General features: G+C 38.9%; 1 protein-coding gene across 3 annotated transcripts in view; it reads left to right on the forward strand.

The window, feature by feature from the left end:
- Positions 1-640: 640 nt before the first annotated feature.
- tent4b (terminal nucleotidyltransferase 4B) overlaps positions 641-22,416 on the forward strand; it is a 31,684-nt gene continuing 9,908 nt past the window's right edge. The window contains exons 1-5 of one of the 3 annotated variants that reach the window (XM_048185007.1): positions 641-1,469; positions 16,090-16,213; positions 19,353-19,399; positions 21,028-21,148; positions 21,241-21,348. In XM_048185007.1, coding sequence (XP_048040964.1) covers positions 958-1,469; positions 16,090-16,213; positions 19,353-19,399; positions 21,028-21,148; positions 21,241-21,348 — 912 coding nt within the window. In that variant the 5' untranslated portion in view covers positions 641-957. The remainder of the gene's footprint in view (positions 1,470-16,089; positions 16,214-19,352; positions 19,400-21,027; positions 21,149-21,240; positions 21,349-22,416) is intronic. The other 2 variants (XM_048185006.1, XM_048185004.1) reach the window with 2 other exon arrangements.

The following is a 22,416-nucleotide window of genomic DNA, read 5'->3' on the forward strand; positions in this document are numbered from 1 at the left end:
GCTTAGTTAGCGATGCCTGCATCATTTTGAAATTTGCATTTCTGATTGAAGAAACAAAAACAAAGCATATAAAATAAAAATATTTCTCAATAATTAGGATACTGTATGATTGTCTCAGTCACCATTCACTTTCATTTTACAGAAAATGATGGAATGAAAGTGAATAAAGGCTGTCTGTAAATAATATTCTGCCCAATATCTTTTCCATTTCATTGAAGAAAAAAAAAGTACAGATTTGAAACAACAATTTATGGCAATTGTATATTTGTTTTTTTTAATTTATTTTTTGCACTGTCCCTTTAAGTAGTAAAAAAGAAACACTGGTCGAACCTGTCCCACAGTAATAATACTGTTGTTTATATTCTATTCGCGGACTGTGTTCCCTAGTAATCTAATTTCTGTTAGTGCATTACAAAATAATCCAATTATAAGATAACAGTGAGACCCCACGCACTAGATATAGGGCTCATTGGATTAGCGCCACCTTTTACAGGGTACGTTTGTAACATGACACGAGCGAGAGGTTCGTACTACAGTGTATCAAACCTGCTGCTGTTACGTAACACAAGCTGTAACGTGCGCTCTTGCGTAACACTCGGAGTCAGCGCGTCCCCGATGCTAGCTCGCTCGCGCCTGGTCGAGCATGCGCAGTCCGCGGTCTGTCCGCCATTGAGACACACGATCTCAGATAGAAACGGGTCAGAGGCAGTGACACAGACGACACTCACGTTTCTCCATTCCTCGTGCTCTGAAGTTTGACGGTTGCCGTTTTTTAAGTAGAACGTCTTTTTACAATCCGTTTACACTGGTGTATTCCTGTCCCGAGAGACGTTAATGGACCCGCACAGGATATTTTAGTTGCTGTCCAGGGCGAGTGTGTGTTCCCGTTAGTGGGTTAAGCGAACCGAGCCTGGCTCTGCTCTGGGGGCAAGTGTGCCTGCAGCAGCTCAGCGTTTGATGGATCCTAGAATCGCCTGGTTTCAGCCAGAACAGCGCGGACCCGCCAACAACCTGTGGATGCACATCTGGGAAACGACACAGACACTGGGAAACCTCTACTTTAACAACAACTGCAACACATCCAGCGCCAAACTGACGAGCGGCGGCAGCAGCAGCGGCGGGGACGGTGCGTCGAGCAACGCGGCCGACAGCAGCGGAAAGACCAAGGATCATCAGGGGATGTCTGGATCCAAACCTGACAGCGAGGTCTCCGAACAACAAGACTTTATCTCGCTGGAAACCAATAACAATAATAGCAGCAGTAGGGCGGGCAGGGGTGTCGGCGGAGGGGGGCAAGTGGGTGGCAGTGGGGTCGCAGGAGTGGGAACGGAGTTGCCAAGCAAAAGGAAGAGAGACAACAAGGCGAGCACCTTTGGCTTTAACAGGAGTCTGCTGCTGACTGATGGGGTGGAGGACGTCTACACGGGCACACCGTGGAAGAGCAGAAACTATCCGGACGGCGTCGTGGGGTGAGTGCAGAAATGAACTTTATATGTGTGGGTGTACGATAACCTCGGAGCAGGGCCCGTTTGTTTGCTCGGATTCAGGAGCTGGCCTACACGTTTGACACTAAAGATACTGAGGGTTGTTCAGTGCACGTTAAACATGTCATGACCTGAATAACAGCTCGATGTTGGACCTGCGACCGTCCATTTACAAAAATAACTAGCAGGTTCTCGCAGGTTTAGCAGTGGTTCGACATCCGAGTCGTTTCCTCACCATATTTGGCATGTCTAGAGTATCCTTGCAATCCTTTCCTTCCATTTGAAATGACCTGCGCTGGCTTGTCAGCTGCTCCCCTGACGTTTCTCTAGTGCCCGAATACTCGTAAAATTACAAGTAACACAAACTCTCTCAAAGTCCACTTGGGCTTAAAGTGGGATTTCACCCAAAAACGGAACTTCTGTCATTATTTATTCACCTTTTTGTCCTTTTAAACATCTGTTAGGTTCTTTCTTCTGTGGAACAAACACTGAGACAGTTCTCAAAATATATTCTCTTATGTTCTGCATTAGACATGTTTGGAGCGACATGAGGATGATTAAATGATGGCAGAATTTTCATTTTTTTGGGTGAACTATCCCTGTATCTGACTGTCACAAGCCTACATGCATGTATGGTTTCTGTCATAATGCCATTGTTACTACAAACAATAAAACTGTGGTTACTTTGTGTCAGTTTTACATCTTACACAGTTTGAAGGAGATGCCATAATTAGTTATGTTTTACACTAGTAACAGTTGGTGTTTTGGAAATAATTGTTGCCATGGTATTTTTTTGTGGAAAAAAAATTGTAATTAAAGAAGAATAGAACTAAAATGGCTAAACTAGAAGTTAAAGGCTTATTTATTGGCCGTTATGGACTACTACATATCTCGGTAGATCTTTTCCCTTTCTCACAGGGTTTTTTATTCAGACCAATCTCAAATGGAAACCTCCAGATCTGTATTACATAAAGTTGCTGTACTGTAGGTACTGCCTCTATTAATTCTTATCTTCCTCTTAGTCATTCAGTCAGTCCATAATCTACACCTTGCACTTCATACTTTGGTTACTCAATGATCATAAATCATCATAATGACTGACTTCTTCCCATGTTTTTATTGCTGTCATTACTAGGATTGCTGCAGCTGTTTTTGATAGGAAATAGTTCTCCCAAAATTTAAATTTTTGTCATTTGCTTACCCTCATGTTGTCCCAAATCCATAAGTCTTCTCTTCATCTTGGGAACACAAATGAACATATTTTTGATATTCTCTCATCATTTTTGTCCATCCACAATAGTCCACAGAACCAAATTTTCACTCTTCAAAAAGTGCAAAAAGTAATCTATATGAATTTAACAATTGAATCCAAAGGACATTATGAAGAGATACGATCACTTTATGGTGAACATTTCATTTAGGCCTTTATTCATATTTGAACATTCATCAGCACACATACATAGAGTAGGCTACTAGAGTACGTGGATGGATGCTTTGAACCATGGTTACTTTAAATAGGTGGATAAAAATGATGCAAGTAAATTAAAAATATCTTCATTTGTGTTCTGAAGATGAATGGAAGTAAACTTTAATTTTTGGTGAACTATCCCTGTGTGAAATGATGAAAATTAAATCAACAACATGCTCTCAAACCACATTTTCCCTGAACCAAAAAATTATTCAATTAGGCTTTAATGGCAATACTTTATTAAAAGCATTAAATGTCCATAAGTACATCTTCCTGCGTGCCAGAGAGGTCGATTGTCAAACTGTATGAGGTACCATTTTGAACGAAGCATGTGGAAGTAGTACTGGATTGTGTATTCTGGTTTGTGTGGTGTTAGAATTAGGTGTAGTGGGTGTGGTGGTGGTTTGGTAGGTTTTTAAAGTGCAGATAGCCCTACTTTGTGATATGTGCAGCAGCTTGTGGAGCCCAGAGCAAAGTACAGCCAACAAGCCTTATCCTCATTTATAGTAATGTTAGCAGAGTGTTTGCATAAATGCATTCCTTTGTGATTACTCTAATACACTCTAATACTCTAGTCTTCACCTTACAGACCTTCTCACCTGATCCCCTCTCACTGTTTTTCCATTTCTTATATGAGTAAACTCCTGTCTGCTCCATCTTACAGGATTTATAAGATTTTAATCTCGTTCTGTAGAGGGATAAGTTGTTGTGGGATTTAGAAAACCGGGATGTGAAATGTGATTCCTTCCTACAGCGCAGAATATTTCTAACTTGCATCATAGAAATATTTTGTACATGTGTTAGCTGGAGGATAATTTCCCACTATAATCCTTTAGCTGTTGTGTTCGGAGGTGTGAGAAGAGAGACAGATGGTTTTATGGGTGTGTATTAATCGGTGCGGACTGTGGAGAGATTTTTCTGTGTTTATATTTTCTGTGTGTTGAGCAAGTTCCTTCCCTGTTCTACCCAAAACAAATGCTCCCCCTCCCAGCTGACACACGATCCCCATCTCTGTGATGTCACAGTGCTTCTAGCCAATCAGAGTGAGCTGAGATCCTTTCATCTGCCTGACAGCTATGCTGCAGTGAGAGGAGAGGGGAAATCCTCTCTCCAGGCACAGCTGTGCTGCTGCTGAATTTTTTATGTTGGGTCTTCTGAACGTTGTGTTTTTTTTTTTTTTTTTTTTTTTTTTTCCCCCCTCATTTCTAGGATGAATTCAGCACTGGTCTCTTCTTGAAGACCACCGAATCGATGCAAAGGGTATATTTTCTGACACAAAGACGCTGATTTGTATTCAGTAGCTGTTGCTACACAGATGGTGGCCTGACTTCATGTCTTTGAATAGTTTTTGATCACGTTAAAACTTTAAAGAATTGGGAATTATATCACCTTTTCATAAGGATTATCACTGAATGCAAGTTTTAGTAAGAATTATTCTGTAGTAGTTTGTTTTATTTATTACAAAATGTCAAGCAAGGTTCCTTCTGGCTGATGCTTTTCCTATTATAGCTCTGCTATGTGCATTTGAGTTGAGACATATTCATCTATCACTGTCATTAGGTTAACCCGTCACTATGGGGCATGAGAGAGGCATTGCAAGTTGGTTGAAGGAGGCAAAATGTAATAGAAAACCATCCTTTAGTGTCATCACATGGGGCTTCCCTGAAAGGGGCTTTCGGTCTTTGACTGATTCTGTCACTAGCAGCAGGATTTGGAGTTGTGAGAGTATCATTAAAGTCCCTTTCAAGGAAAGTCTGTTCTCTTGGCGGCCATATTTGCAACGCCTCCGGGCAGCTATTTTGGGCATCCAGTTCTATTTATTTAAATGGAGGAATCCTGAAATCTCAAACTGCTTGCCAAACTCACGATTAAATAACATTTTATATCATTCAGTAACAAAATCTTTTGTTTTCATGCAAGACCAGCCAATGCGCATGTGCATTTCTAAACACAAGTTTCGGGTTTCTATGGGAACCTGAGCTTTTAACGGTACCTGCATTGATGCAATGACTTTGCCAATCAGCGATTGGCTCTTTTATTTAGAAGGCGGGACGTATTCTGTATTGCGCGTTGCAGTTTCTCCCTTTCATAAGAAATAGGAGTGCACCATTTGTATATCTATAGTCTTTGGTGTCATGTGCTAGAGGAATGACTGTCCCAGACAGTCTCGCACACGATTAGACCACTCAGCAAAAATTCATCCTCGTCACAAGGGCACTTTCCCAGGGTGGTCAGGATGAACGGGTGATGTCAGAATGTGTTGCTCATGTTTCTTTTTTTTTCTTTTTTTTTTGGACCAGTAGCAGAATGTTTGGAATCTGCATTGACATTTGAAACTTAAGAAACGCTTTGCTGTTGGTAAACTTTTATTCATTTTAATCATACCAGATCAAATGCTTACCTGCTGCAGTCCCTTCCCCTTAAAGGGTTAGTTCACACAGAAGTTAAAATTGTTGTCATTTACTCACCCTTTCAAATCGGGTCATTTCAAACCTGTATGTCTTTTTCTTCTGTAGAATGCAAATATATCTTGAGGAACATCTCAGTTTTTTTTTTTTTTTTTTTTGGTCCATACAACTGGATGTCAGTGGTGACCAAAACTGTTGGGTTAGCAGCATTCTTCAGAAATAAATCTTATTTTATGTTCCACAGAAATAAAGAAGTCATACAGTATTGGAATACCAAGAGTAAATGATGACAGATTCTTTTCCTGAATATGGCAGCAAATGTAGAACATTTTTAATTCCAAATTTGCTTCAAATATAAGGTTTGTTGAAGGTTGTAAAAACTATTCAAATGAAACCAGTATTTGTAATACAAACCTTCAATATGTAAAGCATATTCACACACTTGCAACTCTCCCTAATAAGAAAGATGTTTTTTGTGTTATGTGCCACACATCACTGTATGTTCTTTTAGTTTTAGTTTTTTTACTAGAAAGATGTCTCTATACACAATGCTCAGTTGAGTCTGACAGTTAGTCTGACATGTAAAAAACCATTCACATTATTCCTGTAAACTGAATTGTTAAAAGTTTTGCCACTGTAACTACAGGCTAATTTGGATTAAAGGTGCCCTTGATTCAAAAATTGAATTTACCTTGGCATAGTTAAATAACAAGAGTTCAGTACATGGAAAAGACATACAGTGAGTCTCAAACCCCATTGTTTCCTCCTTCTTATATAAATCTCATTTGTTTAAACGACCTCCGAAGAACAGGCGAATCTCAACATAACACCGACTGTTACGTAACAGTCGGGGTGTACGCCCCAATATTTGCATAATGCCAGCCCTTGATGTTCCCAACATTATAAAAGGCATTCGACAAGGGCAGCCAGTTAACGTCTGGAGCTGCACACAGCCGAATCATCAGACTAGGTAAGCAAGAACAACAGCGAAAAATGGCAGATGGAGCAATAATAACTGACATGATCCATGATAACATGATATTTTTACTGATATTTGTAAATTGTCTTTCTAAAAGTTTCGTTAGCATGTTGCTAATGTACTGTTAAATGAGGTTAAAGTTATCATCGTTTCTTACTGTATTCACGGAGACAAGAGCCGTCGCTATTTTCAAACACTTGCAGTCTGTATAATGCATAAACACAACTTCATTCTTTATAAATCTCCAACAGTGTAGCAATAGCCGTTAGCCACGGAGGACAGCCTCAAATTCACTCAGAATAAAACTTTAACATCCAAATAAATACTTTACTCACATAATTCGAAGCATGCATGACGAACATCTTGTAAAGATCCATTTGAGGGTTATATTAGCTGTGTGAACTTTGTAAATGCGCTGTAATATAGTCAACAGCTGGTGTGGCAGGGAGCACGTGATTTAAGGGGGCGGCGCCGAGTGTAAATCAGTGCATTGTTAATGATGCCCCAAAATAGGCAGTTAAAAAAATTAATTAAAAAAAATCTATGGGGTATTTTGAGCTTAAACTTCACAGACACATTCAGGAGACACCTTAGACTTATATTACATCTTGTGAAAGAACGTTCTTGGGCACCTTTAAATCATTCGTCTTTTTACACCAGACGTAGAGGATCAAAATGTGAGAGGAACTGATCTTTTAGCGAATGACTGACTGCGTTTAACGTGTGATCAGGTTTAGTTTGAATGTTTTTTTGTCATGGTCTGCTGAGCATTGTGGCTGCAAAGCAACAGACTGACTACTTGCTCAACTGACACCAGGCCATGCTCTGCCTAGCAACATGAAATTGACACTTGTTTATGTTTTGCCCTATTGAATGTACCAGGAAGGTTTTGGTCAGACTTGAGTCAGAGTTGGGTGGGGTACACTTTGAACTTGGGTGTGTTCGACTTCATGCAGCGCTGCGCAGACCGATCGGTGTCTGACTTGAAACAGTGCATTCCGGTCAGAAATTTTGTTCCGACTTGAGACAGCGCAGACGCCATGTCACTGTGACTTAAAGTACAGTGTGAGCGATTCAAGAGCAGTCGGCTGACTCAGCCGACGCAGCTTCTCCATGAGCTCTGATGATGACACAGCTGGATTCACCACATGACAACGATCATGTGTGTTTCGTGTTTATTCTGACACCTTCAGTTACACTAATGCTCACAAATCTGTGTTTTATAACGGTAAAAGCTCTTTTCATGTTGTTGTAATGTTATAGTGTCATGTTTATCAAAATAAAACTGATATAAAACATAGACCCCACTTTGATGGTATTTTAATAGTACATGCTTATGTTGAACTTCATTCTGGTACAAACAGACGCTGTATTAAGCAGTACATAAAGTATTGAATGAAAACGTCTCTGAAGCATCTGTGTATTGGACAGATATTGTATTTAATTCACTTCATCTTTGATAAAGTATGTAAACAGTGCGAGTGTCAGTATGGGAAGCAGAAAGTGTCTGACTTCACGACTCCGTTTGTAGCTTATCTTCGACTGCAAGCGGCAACTCTTGCCGATCAGTTATATCCAGACGAAGTCGAACATACCTATTATGTAATGGGGGTGGGAATCTCTGGGCACATCACGATTCGATTCGATTACGATTCAGTGGGCTGCGATGCGATTAGAAAATGATTATCGATGCATCTTTTTTTTCTATACAGATTTTCTTTTTTTGCCACTGTGTAACACTAAAAAAATGTTGCCTTGGTTTTACTCAAAAAAAAAATTGAGGCAACTATTTGCATCAGACTTCTAAGTATTTTTAACTCATCTAATTTGTGTTTGACCACTTGTCTTTTACATGTCTTCAACATGCACCTATGAGTAATTTCTACTCAATTTTTCTCATAAAAATAACTCAAAGAAATTGAGTATATACTATATTCACCTAAAATAACAGTATAATGTCTTCAATTAATCATACGTAATATTTGCGTCACATGTAATGAGCAGCATGCTGTAGGAATAAACCTCATAACAGTATTACTGCAGACAATTACTCATTAAGTAATTGTCTCATATACCGTTCTACGCTAACCTGTCGTCAACCTAACGTCAGGCTCCACTTATCACCACGACGGTAACCCCCAAAACTCCCAACATGACGACAACCTTTCTAAATCCCACCTTAATAGAACATTAAACAATAATAACAAGTCTTCTACTTATATATCTTGCTTAAAAACACATCAAGATAAACAAATTAAGCATTTTCTCTTCGAATTAAATCCGATGCAAAGCATTCTGGGAACTAGAAATCCCTCAGTAAGTAGATTATACACAATAAAATTAAGTAAATGTTCATTTAAATATAGGCCTATTGAAAAAGCAGCAAACATCCTCGTTTTGACTGAGTGATTCCATATCAGTAGTAAAACAAAACAAAAATCCACGACTTTCCAAACAATTAAATAAATAAAGACAAGATTATAGCAATGCGAGGAGCATCGCGACGCATCAAAAGCAAGGTAAACAATATGCGGTGCAGCGCGATGAGACAGTAAACGGATGCCCTGTACCTGAGGTATGCACGCGGTTGCGAAGCTTCCAACATCGGTCCGGATTTGTAAAGTTTCCATTGATGCGTTGCAGTGTAGACCGATGTCTACGGACCGTAAGCTGTGCGGTGCGGCGCAAAACAACGTTCACGGCCGTTGTTGACAACACTGTTAAAAAAATTGCCTTAAAATATGAAATATGAGGAAAAATTGCTAGATTTATGTTGCTATATATATATATAAAAACGTCATTCATTGCATCAGCCAAATCCAGCAGTAAATATTTAAGTAAATATTACTTAAATAGTATGTTGGAAATGCACGTGTTTACAAAGCCTTGTCTAGATTACTCAAGATAAGACGTGCAATATATACGTTTTTGCTACAAATCCAAATTAAGCTACTCAAGTTATCCAAGTAAATTGACAAAACAAATATTTATTTGTAAAAAAGAATTTTTTTTTTTTATGTTACACTTGCAGCCTCAGTGATTCATTTTTCTCAGTGTACTTGGTACTTTTAAAGTAAAATATTTGTAATGATCCATAATGAATTACTCCCAATCTTTTATTAATAAAACAAATGGAAGTGATTTGGCAAGTCAACTGGAAGGTTACATTTGCCAGCATATGTCCCAGCATTGCAAAGAACCAACAGGAAAAGAAATGTGACTTCAGCATATTCTGAATCACTATAATAAAGTAATAGACTTCTAACAAACATCATACTGTTATGTGCAATAAGTAATATAACAATATTATATAATATTAATAATATAGCAACAACATAACTTGGATATAGTGTGGCGTGTCCAGGGTAGCGTTTCCCAAAAGCATTGTCTAAGTTGATCGTAGAATAATTGACACCAATTTTTCTCCACCCCTATCATGTAATAGCTTGAATGTTACTGATTCATGACAGTGTCGATTACACATCTAGATGAAAGTTTAACATGGAGCTTCTGTAAAAATAAGGCAATGTTTTGGCATCTGCAACCATCTGTATGTTTTACACGGTAAGTGCTGTTTGTTTGGCTCAAATCAAAATCGGTCAAGTTGACATGATCTCAAAATAGAAATGGGAAAGATAACATTTTGGTGAGGTAACTTGTGGGTGTTATTGCAGGGCCATAAGAACAATATAGGATGTAGAGGGCAGATTATTAATCTCATCAGCCTTTCTTTACAAGTATGACTCAATTTGTAAGGCCTTGCTGCCACTGAAACACTTATGAGATACATTGCATGGCCAAGGAAAGGTTTTTTTTTTTTCCTCTCCTTTGAAAGTTTCCTTTTCCATGGCAGAGGTGGGTAGAGTATCCAAAAACTGTACTCTGATTTCTTTCCCCAAACTTTTGAATGGTCTTTGTAACTATGATGATCTGTGCCCTTAAGCTACCTATTTAAGTAAAAGTCAGTTTTGTAATAAATTAGAGTATTGCATCTGATTGTGTCATGCACATATATGTATTTGTGTCACAAGTGCTACCCCCACCCTAACCGGGGAGTTCCCCCCCATTTTCAAACGTGAATTTCAGGCCCTGAGAATTTCTGTAGGTGATCTCCAGAAAGGAAAGACTAATAACAGCAGTTGTTATCTCAGCCAACAGATGACCAAAATAGTGAATACAGTCATCACCAATATGACACTGACAAGTCTTATTTTACCACAAAGAGTCATTGTCACTCCACAAACACGCATCAAAATCATGCACTCAAAATTGAAGGCTGATGAATGTGAGCTTAAAGGGGCGGAGTTTAAACAGACTAAACGATTGAAGTCTGGCATATGTTACTGAACAGAAGTCTGTCGTTTTCACTGAAAGGTCCAGTTATGAGGTCAAAGTGTTTTTAAAGAAATAAAACCTCTGCACAAAATTGTTCACAATTTGATCAATAAACATGCATTTAGAAAAAAATGGTGTTTTTGTGTTTTCCATTTCATGCCAACTTTAATCATTTGGATCAGTCAATGACATGTTTAAAATAAAGACAACAAAGAGATATTATATGGAGCTTTTAAAATGTATTTACTCAAATAAATAAGGATGATTGTGTGAGCTGTTATTTATGTGTCTTGTGAGTCAGTCAACCCACAACAGAAGCAGTGAAAATTGTGTTTTGTGTTGAATGGCCTCACGGTGAAGGGTTTCCTATAGCGACAGAGTCTGCTCTCTGATTGGCTGACACTGAGAGTAAACTGCATGCTGCTTGTGCACGATTGGAGGACACAACAGGCTGCTCTGGAGAATTGAAACTGATCTGAACAACTTTTTCTGTGAAACGAAACTCAGACTCTGTGTGTAATCAGTTTCCCATAGTCAGGGTGGACGACTTTGTGGTCAAATGTGCTTTTCGAACTGTTAAACGTCCTGCTGGGAATTATTTAACTCCAGTTAGATTGAGTGCTTTCAATTTTTTTTCAACTCCTCGTCTTGTTTTGGATTTGATCAGTCTTGGTTTGTCGGCTTCTGCTCACTCTTGTCCATTTGTGTTTTGTAACAGCAGATGTGTTGAGATCAAGAGGTCATTCAGACCCTATTTCCATTCTTGCTTTCAGTTTCGTTGCTAAACTGAACTTGCTTTCTTTGTTTCACAAAATTTCCATATTGTAAAGAAAGCTAATAAATATACAACAAAAATTTTGTAAAAGGAACTTTTATTGCAAAAATGTATATTGTGTGTATATATACAGGGGTTGGTCAATGAAACTGAAACACCTGGTTTTAGACCACAGTAATTTATTAGTATGGCCAATACAGCATCAGTTCATCTTGGGATTGATAGATAGAAGCCTTTCACAGTAGCCGGGGGATTTTGAGCCATTCCTCTTGCAGAACAGTGACCAGGTCACTATGTGATGCTTGAGGTTTTCTGACTTGCTCCTCCAAAATACCCAAAAGTTGCTCACAAATATTTAGATTGCGGCCATCAAGCATAGTAGGGAATGCAGTGATATTGCAGCCCAAACCATGAATGATCTACCCTTGTGCATCACTCTGGGTGCACAACAGTCCAGGTGTTAAGTCTCTTTGAGGATTCTCCACACGTAAATCCCACGAATGTGGGAAAAACAGTGAAGGTGGACTTGTCAGAAAACAATACATGTTTTACATAGTGCAAATCTTGGGCTGTGGACAATTAGCAACACCAATTAAAGCAACATTTGGCATTGGCATGAGTGACCAAAGATTTGGCTATAGCAGCCCGACCATGAATATTGAATCTGTGGTGTTCCCGACAAACAGTTTTGGAGAAAATACAGATTTTTTGGATACAATCTGAGTTAGTACCTGGATATCCCTTTTAGACAGTTTCCTTTTGCATCAACAGTTACTCCTGTTGGATGTGGTTTGTCCTATGTGGAGGTATGCTGACATTACCCTGGATACTATAGCTCTCGATACACCACAAGGACTTGCTGCCCTTGTCACAGATGAGCCAGCAAGACGCACATCAACAATTTGTCCTTTTTTGAACTTTGATATGTCTCCCATTATGTTGTGTGGATGGCAATATTTTATGTACATCTGTGCTATTGCTCGGCTAATTCAACCCTCACACACACTCCTCTTACTGATAGAATGTTGTGCATAGGCGTAAAACACTATATTGGCCAGTGTTTCAGTTTCATTGTTCAACCACTTTATATGGGCCAGTGAAAAACCTTTGTTTTTTGCATGTATGTCGTGCATATTCTGTTTTAGTGTAAAATGTTTTTTTTTTTTTGTTTTTTTTTTTGTGCGTTTGTTGATTTGCAAGTATGATGATTTTTGTCTTGGTAACCTGGGCCACCCTTTGTCTCATATCACACAAACCCAGTGGCCTGTGTCTGTGGAGTCATAAGTGTGTGTCTGCAGTGGGCGAGTTCGTGTTGCAGTGGTTGCCGGTGTTGCGCCCAATTTTGACTCCCTGCCAAATTATTACCCCCCTCGTTGAAGTCGCTATACCTGACTGCCTAATCCTGATCCCACCCCTAATCCTAACCCCTCCCCCACACCTAACCCTAAACCTACCAATACTAGGGGGGGGGGGTAATAATTTGGCGGGGGTCAGAATTCGGCACTACGCTGGCCCTGAAGAATGCTGTCAAACTGCCTCTGCAGAGCGTCATGCCCAGGGCAGAACTTTATCATGCAGTTTTGTTTCACCATCACGGTCAGACAAATGCGTTTAGCCACCAATCAGACCCCAAGAGACTTGTGTGTGTCTGTGTTGGTGTTTATGCTCAAAGCTTTGCATGACTTGTTTGTGCAACTTGGGTGACCGGAGCTACTAAGACCTTCCTTGAGATAAAACTATGTGTTTCCATTCAGTGTTTCCACTCAGACAAGCAAATGTTTCCACTCAGATAAGCACCTTTACCTTCACATAACCAATTCTTTCATTTGAAATGGAAATCAGCGCATAGTTTTTGAATAATTCTCAGCGTTTTTAATGAGTGAGTCTCATTCTTAAGTAATAAGATGCCTAGGATTCCCAGAGTGCAAATTGTTCTTCAGGGTGTGATTTGTTTCTCACCTATCCTGTCAATTTTTAAAATGCCTGAGCAGATGACATGGGGAAGCCTTTTGATTCTCATACACTTTAGAGTGAGAGCTTTAGTTTGCCGGCTGTAGTCGAACGTAAGGGATGCTGGGATTAAAAGTTTATCTGAATGCCTTTTTTTGCACAAGCTGAAGATGTGACAAATTAAATGTGGCCCACCAACATTCACTTGCGGTCAAATGTGGAGGAGGGACTGGATTGTGAAAGAACAGTATATTTAATGTTAGGCCACTCAAGCAGTTAGCAAATGTAGAAATAACTTGAGTTGTCAAAAATACCAACTTCTGTACCAAGTCGGTACTGAAATTTTAAAAATGTGACGATACCAGCATTTCCCCCTAGCATTTTGAGCACTGTTAAGCAGATTCTTAAACACCTCTGAATGGCAATTGTGCTCACGTGCTCAACAGATATGTCTGTGATTGGCTACAGTGATCAACGCTTCAAAAACCTGTTGTAAATGGACATCTTTGACTTCAAAGAGCACTTACTCAGATACACATGGGAGTGTTTGAAAGCAGACATCTATCAGTGGATCCCTAATATATCTCCTGATAGACTGATCCGGTCTGTTGAGCGTGTGAACAAAATGGCCAATCAGAGGAGTTAAAGAATGTGCTCAACAGCACTTAAAATGCTAGGGGGAAATGCTTGGTATCATCACATTTTTTAAATATCAGTACTGACTTGGTACCGAAGTCTTTACTTTTGACAACCCTAAATTAACAATCAATGGTGGTATCATAAATTTAGCTTCTTTAAATCAAATCATGCTAAAATGTATTTTGTACAGGACATTCCAGCAAATGTGCATGTGTGTCTTAGCACACGTTTTATTAATTCATGCATTTCTTGTGAATCGAACCCATGACCTTGGCATTGCAAGCGCCTTGTTTGAGCTACTGGAGGGCTATTGGAATCATTACCTAAGTCCTACGCGAGCTAACTCAGCAAATAGACAGAATGATGACACCACCTGCAGCAGTAGCTATGTGTACATGAGCGAGGACAGAGGCCAGTTTGGCAGGCATGTGTGGATTCAGTCCTGGTCACGAGATTGGCACCTGGCACCTGGCACCAGAAGACTAGTGTTAGTAAGAACTGGAAGAGAATGAGAGGTGATAGCAGGTACCTTGGCGCACTCGTCTACTGAACATATTGAACTTGCACGTCATCAAGACATTATTTCAGTGAATGGATTCTGCTACCATTGCTTAAATGTAGCATTCAGGTTGATGAATTTATTAGAGATTTAATAGAGATGTGTAATAATGAGGCGTCACCTAGCTACCCTCTTCTTGACTCAGAAGCCTCACTGGCTCTCCCTGCTGTAGTAACCTGCGTTTGAATGTTTACTTTAGTGTAACTAGGGTGTGTTTTTTTTTTTTTCTGTTCTTCTGTCACCCTGAGTCATGTTAACCAATATTCTCGTCGCTTACCTGACAGCATACACTACCGTTTAGAGTCAGTAAGATTATATAATATATATATATATATATATATTATGCATTTTTAAGAAATTGATCATTTTATTCATGATAATGTTACGAAATATTTCTGCTTCAAAAATGTGTTTCTTTGAACTTATCAAAGAATCCTGAAAAAATATATCACTGTTTCCACAACAATATTAAATAGCACAAATGTTCAACATTGATAATAATAAGAAATGTTTCTTGAGCACCAAATCAGTATGTTAGGCTGTGTTCAGACTGCAGGCCAATCAGATTTTTTTTTTCCTCGAATCAGATCTTTTCAGGCAGACTGCCCGTGATCAAATAAGATTTATGTGTCCAGACATATCTGCATGGGTTGCTTTGGTAATGACATAGGCGTACCCACAAATGTGACGAGGCTTTCAAAATGGATGCAGGAAAAATGAAGGTGCATCATCTTGCTCTCCAGATAAGCGCCCTGCAGAACTCTTCCGTCTCACAAGAAAATGCCGAAATCTTTGGACATAATCTTTAAACACAGCATTAATACCAACATTTCCATCACCAGTTTTGATGACATTACCATTGTGTGTTGCGTTAAGGGTGACGTAAAAGGCCATTTGAAATATGATTTGAGCATCCAGACTGAGACACATCTGTAAAAATCTGATTGGAATCATATTTCAAACCACCTCCAAATGTGTTTTGAATCAGTTTTGGGGGGAGAAAAAAAACCCCCATCTGGATAAAATCTGGAAATAACAAAAAAAAATCTTATTTTTACTGGCAGTCTGCTCATAGCCTTAGAGTGATTTCTAAAGCATCATGTGACACTTAAGACTGTTGTAATGGCTACTGAAAATTCATCTTTGCCATCACATGAATAAATTACTTTTGAAAAAATATTAAAAAGAAAAATCTTACCGACCCCAGACTTTTGTGGTAGTTTAGGTGTGTTTAACCTAGTAAAACAAAAACCCTTTGCATGCATACTATTGGCTGTGTTACATCTTATTCTTTCTTTATTGTTATTGAATGACAACAGCTCAGGTCATCAGAAACAGGTTTAACATTTATCATCACCTAATTGTGATACTGTGCTGATAAATCACTATAATGTAGCTATTTGTGTTAAACATGAAAGAACTTTATTGCTAACAATGCAATCACTCTTTGAGGAACTAGATTATGTAATACTATATTTCTCTTTTTCTCCAGGCTGCATGAGGAGATAAAGGACTTTTATGACTACATTTCTCCTCGTCCAGAGGAGGAGCACATGAGGGAGGAGGTGGTGACCAGGATCCAGAGAGTCATCAAAGACTTGTGGCCCAATGCCGAGGTTAGTGTTACTCACACGCACCTTTTAGGCCGCATTTACACTGCAAGTCGTAATGCTCAGATCCGATCTTTTGACCATATCCGATTTTTTTTGGACGACGTGCTTACATTTCTTTTAAAAGTGACCTATATCGGATGTCTCCTTTTTACACTGCACTTGGCGAAACGTACCAAAAATAGCCTATATGACGTCACAGATCAATTTCAATGGTACATTGAGCTTAATTTATTGACATGAATTCATATAGAAACCCTTTTAATGCAATAGTTACATCCCTACATAAAAATCATACAAATTCTTCACGACAGTATACGTACGCAGCTCCGCTGGAAGCGTGTGAGTTGAATAATACTCGGGTACGGGTAGATATTCACAGCTTCATGGGCTCGAATCCGCCATCCTATACAATTGTTTTTTGTTTTGTTTTTTGTCATTAAAACAAATGCATTCATCAGTGATTGTATATCAAGGGCAGTTGTAAGTTTGTGTGCTTTTTATTTTGTGGTTTCAATGGAACGAATAGGGACTTAAGCGCGCGTCTGTGCACGAGCCGTCGTCACTGACAACAGCGGCAACGAGCACTCAGTGTGATTTCAAGAGCAACACATTTCAACGTCGGATCGCCTTTTATTTAACACAAACAAATTAAATTAATAATCTGCCAGTCAACTAGAGATGTTCCGTTTGTTATAGCTATGTCTGTACCGCAAAATGTTAAAAAACCCTCACTTTTCAATGACGCAGGAGTCGCATTTACAGGGGAACATCCGATCTGTCCGCTTACACTGCAGGCGCAAACGCACGTATCCGATTCATATCTGATTTATAACCACATATGAATGAGGCCTGAAACCGATCTGTGAAAATCGGAATCCATGCGCTTTTTTCCTGCTTACACGGTCGTGACTCATATCCGATCTGTGCCACATGGGAGGAAAAAATCGGAATTGGGTCACTTGAACCGTGCAGTGTAAATGGGGCCTTAGTTAAACTGATTGTTTTCTTGAGGTTTATGTAATTAGTATTCTTGAATATTTGGACAATGAGGCACAATCAATATGGCACCTGTCAAGGATAAATAAATACGAATATAAACACTTGCCAGCTTTGACTTTTCCAGTTGACCTTTTAAATATCAAACACCATGTGTGGATTTGTTCTTGCAGTAGTTCATCGTTAAACCGGTGTCATTGACATGCAGAGGTCTAAATATAGATCCCTGGGGTACTCCATTTCTAAGTTGTGACTGGAACCCACCAGAAATAGAAGAAATACTCTTCTCAGTTCACATGTATATCTAAAAAATATTTAATTTTTTTTCAGTTTGCATTGTTCAGTCCAGCCATATTGAATTGGTTGGTGGCTAATCATCTTTTTTCTTTCGGTTTGATGATTATGTCAGGTCTATCAGCCAGCTGGAATTTTAAAGACAGCTTATGGCTGTTTTCTAACAGAGAAAGAAATATGCCTAATGTGTGTTGAATGTAAAATAAAGAAAAGAAACATAAGTTTAAACTGTACAGAATCCGCTAAAAGAATAGCACAGCTAAATCAACAGTGACCCTTTAGCACATTCCAGAGGTGGCAGTTGCTCAAATGTATTTTTAAATACATGTATTCATTTTTCAGCCTGTTATCCATCTATATTAATGAACAAATAAGTTGTTTGTTTGCTCAAAAATATTCCAAAGTGTGTCAACGGTCTGATTTGACCTTTGTGTTTTGGGAAGAAGAAAAGATGAAAAAAAAAATGCATTCAAAATGCATTTTATCAGATGAATCGAAGTATGACTCTGAGGTCTTCAGGGGCATGTTTATTTTGGATCTCACGGTGCTGTGTTTGTCTTCCTGCGCTTACAGATTAAAGGAACAGAATTAGCATCTCTTCCTCAGTGTCAGAGTCTGGTTGCTTGTTTAATTTGGGAATGCATATTTATTGTCAGACATTCTAGCTTCTAAAAAGTTAATTTCTCCTGTGAGCTGATATCACTGTACAAGCTAATGGTTAGTACTAAAGATCAATTATTCTCAATCACTCACTCAACATTACCTAAAGGATATGAGCAGTCTGTGTCTGTGTAAGAAGATTGAGTATTTAACTGTGCAAGGAGAGGCTTAACCTGCTATTTTTGAACCACATACATGTCGTTAAGTCCCTGTGTGAATGAATACTTCACTGCTTTTTAAATTATTGTCTTTATTTATGGTTGGCTTAAATGTGTATTTATTATTTTTTTCATTTATATTTATTTTGCACTTATTTAAAGGTGCTGTATGTAATTTTTTTTTGTCTGTACTAAAGCATAAAAATATATTTTTTGCAGATATTTATGAAACATGTTAAGTTCACATACTTGTGTTTTCAAAAAACAATACCTAGTACCTACAGCCAGTTATTCCACTTTGAAATGTGCATTCTGTTTCGGAATGTTTTTGTTTTGGTCTGTGTGATCCCGCCCACTGCCAGTTTACTCACATTTCGACACCCCGGGTGGCCATTTGGTGGAAATCACAGCGTATTGTAGCCATGGAAGCCAGCAAATGAACTGGGTCAGAGATCTCAGATTCTAACAGACCCGAAAAGCCCAATGACTAGAGGCATAATAAAACGCAGATAAATCAGCTCTTCAACTTGCAGTGTAAGGCTCATCGCCTTCCATTGTCAATTGCTCTCGTTCCTGTTGTGTGTCCTTAATCTGGCAACCTGTGTGAGCATCGAGTCTGAGGAGGCGGGGGCAGGGGTGGGGGAAACAACTCTCTCCAGTATTTTGAATCTGGACTGCAGTACCCAATTTCAACCACTAGCTGTCAATATTGCATACTACACCTTTAAGTTATGGAGAACAATTGTCCCATAGGTTTGCATAGCATGTAACTGTCAACATAATATTCATGTGTCTTATATGAGGTCACATCTTTCTCACCAGTTTCAGTCCTAGTGTGTTTTTTGCATGTAATTACATTCATGCACTCAGACAAAAACTCTGAGTGTCTCACGGGAATACTTGTGTCTGATTTGCATGCTTAGGTTTTTCCTGTTTTAAATATGAACACAGGGTGACTGTTGGGGCTGATGGTTCACAAGTGGATTCTTGTAGGAAAGACCAAGTTGAACCTCTTTTATTTTTTCTGATTGCAGGTTCAAGTGTTTGGCAGCTTCAGCACAGGATTGTATTTACCTACAAGGTAATGTTATGATTTTATTCTCTTGCTACATTTTTTCACTGAGCACAGTTTTCATATGATATCTTGCATGGTCTTATACATACTAGGGCTGACCGATATATCGCATACAATTGTCACGCGCATTTCGTCAATAAAGCCGGTTCCCTGATTACCGCGAAATCGCCATCACCTGCTTTCAAATGGAGCGGCATTTAATAGACAGAGCCGTAGTTCACTGACAAGCTGCGCAATATCACGTTCATTATCGAAGGCGATTCATTTGCGATATGAACGCGATATTGCGTAGCTTGTCAGTGATCTACGGTTCTGTCTATTAAAGGGATAGTTCACCCAAAACTGAAAGTTTGATGTTTATCTGCTTACCCCCAGCGCATCCAAGATGTAGGTGTCTTTGTTTCTTCAGTAGAACACAATTGATGATTTTTAACTCCCAACCATTGCCGTCTGTCAGTGGTATAATGCAAGTCAGCGGAATTGGACTATAAGAGTAAATAAAACACGACAGACAAATCCAAATTAAACCCTGCGGCTCGTGACGACACATTGATGTCTTAAGACACGAAACGATCGGTTTGTGCGAGAAACCGAACAGTATTTATATCATTTTTTACCTCTAATACACCACTATGTCCAGCGGCATTCATCACTCGATTTGTGAGGTCTGATCGCGCTCTGACAGCGGCAGTCTTCTCTTCAGTCTTCAGATGTCTTGCGCTTATACTTCAATGAGTGCTAGACATCACTGCCGCTGTCAGAGCGCGATCAGACCTCACGAATCGTTTCGTGTCTTAAGACATCAATGTGTCGTCACGAGCCGCAGGGTTTAATTTGGATTTGTCTGTCGTGTTTTATTTACTCTTATAGTCCAAGTTTCCGCTGACTTGCATTATACCACTGACAGACGGCAGCGGTTGCAGTTAAAAATCATCATTTGTGTTCTACCGAAGAAACAAAGACACGTACATCTTGGATAAACATCAAATTTTCATTTTTGGGTGAACTATCCCTTTAAATGGCGCTCCATTTGAAAGCAGGTGATGGCGATTTCGTGGTAATCAGGGAACCAGCTTTACTGACGAAATGTGCTTGACAATCACATGCGATATATCGGTCTGCCCTAATACATACACCTGTTTTGTGGTTTGAGTTAAATGAAAGTTAAACAATTTCTATAATTGTGTAATATACGAGTATTATGACGTGTGGCTTTGTGTGTATTTGTACTTTTTGCGTGTTTGCATGGAGGGGATTAAGATTTGTAATTTTAGCTCTGCTTATCCTGTGATCCGGAGTGTGTGCATTTTTTTGTGATGGCCAATCTCATGTCACTCACACCAGTCATACTGCATTTATATACCATCTGGATTGCTTAACTGTGGCTTAGTGGAATAAATCTGTGCCAACACACACATTATAGTTGCTGAAGCAGTTAAGTTTAGTACACAGTTGTGATGTCAATAAATTCTTAACATTTTTACTTGGGTGCTTATTAAAAGCCATCAAAATTGTTCTAAAACATCAATACACTGACTTGTCATTTAGTGGAGTATTTATTTCTTAAGAGGAGAATGATTTCTGTTTGCTTATTTAAAACTTTCTCTCCTCTGTGTTCTCTCTCTTTATACCAGTGATATAGACTTGGTGGTTTTTGGTAACTGGGAGACTTTACCTCTTTGGACTCTGGAAGAGGCGCTACGCAAAAGACAAGTGGCAGATGAAAACTCGGTCAAAGTTTTGGATAAAGCAACGGTACGAGCACTGCTGTGTCATACACGTGTGTTGGGCGTTTTTTCCGTCTGTCAGAGATCCCGGCTTGTCTTTAATGTTCTGTGTGTCTGTAGGTCCCCATCATTAAACTGACAGACGCACACACAGAGGTAAAAGTGGACATCAGCTTTAATGTACAGAGTGGTGTAAAAGCTGCAAACCTCATTAAGGACTTCAAACAGGTGAGTGTGGAGGTTTTCTAACTACTACTTACTTAATTGCTGAATTAATGGGGAATGAATTTTGAATGGAACTTTTTAAGTTTTAGAAACTAATTTGAACCACCTACACTGGATTGTCACTAGAGATGCACCGATACTGAATTCTCTGCCGATACCGATAGCCGATTATTCAGAATTATAACAGCCGATGGCAATAGTTTGGTTTATCTTCAGGAAAAAAAATAAAAAATCTCTCTCAAATAATGTTGCAAACTATTACAGGGAACCCTCTCATTTGGTACAGTTACAATATTAGAGGTTACTGTTAACAACAGAGGTATCATATTTAGCTGCTGTTTATTTTCATATATAATAATTACACTTAAATAAAAACTGAAATGTTTGTATTAGTATCACAAAAGGTAGTTTTCATAAGCACTTGTCTTCATGGCAAATTTACACAAACATATAATTGACAGTAAATAAGCTCCTCTCTAGTGTTTTTTATGTTTAGATATATAAGGAACTGTGAACAGTGGAAAACTTTCCTGAGGTAAATGTGACATGTGACTGACATATTGTTCACAAGCTGTTTTATTGACGTCTTTCCGTGGTTGTAACACAAATAAAGTGATTACATGAGACATTCTGGTAATTTGTACCATATCTTTCAACATACCTTTGATGTTCATGCATGTTTTTCGAGATATAACTTGTATTGAAGAGGAAGAAAAGTCTCGCGCTCTGCTCTGCTGCCTGCCCTGAACTGAGGCATTACAGCGATCTGACACGTCACATTTAAGAGCGTCAAAAGCCATTTATTGTTTGAATTTCATGATAAAATGGACTGAATTTGAAAACTGAAACTTTTATTCTTATCTGAAGTAATAAAGCACAAAGCTTTTTGTGATTTATTGGATGGGAGGCGCTACAAATAATATTTGATGTAGGAAAAAAAACGCAGACCTGGCAACCCTGTCTTGAACTACGGGTGATTCATAGGGTCAAAAAGAGCCTGCTTTAATATCACTATTTTTAAACTGTTAATGATTTAAAATTCAACACGAGTGAGTTTCTTCACACACAGTA

The sequence above is a fragment of the Megalobrama amblycephala genome, linkage group LG3 (assembly GCF_018812025.1).
Source record: "Megalobrama amblycephala isolate DHTTF-2021 linkage group LG3, ASM1881202v1, whole genome shotgun sequence".
NCBI lineage: Eukaryota > Metazoa > Chordata > Actinopteri > Cypriniformes > Xenocyprididae > Megalobrama > Megalobrama amblycephala.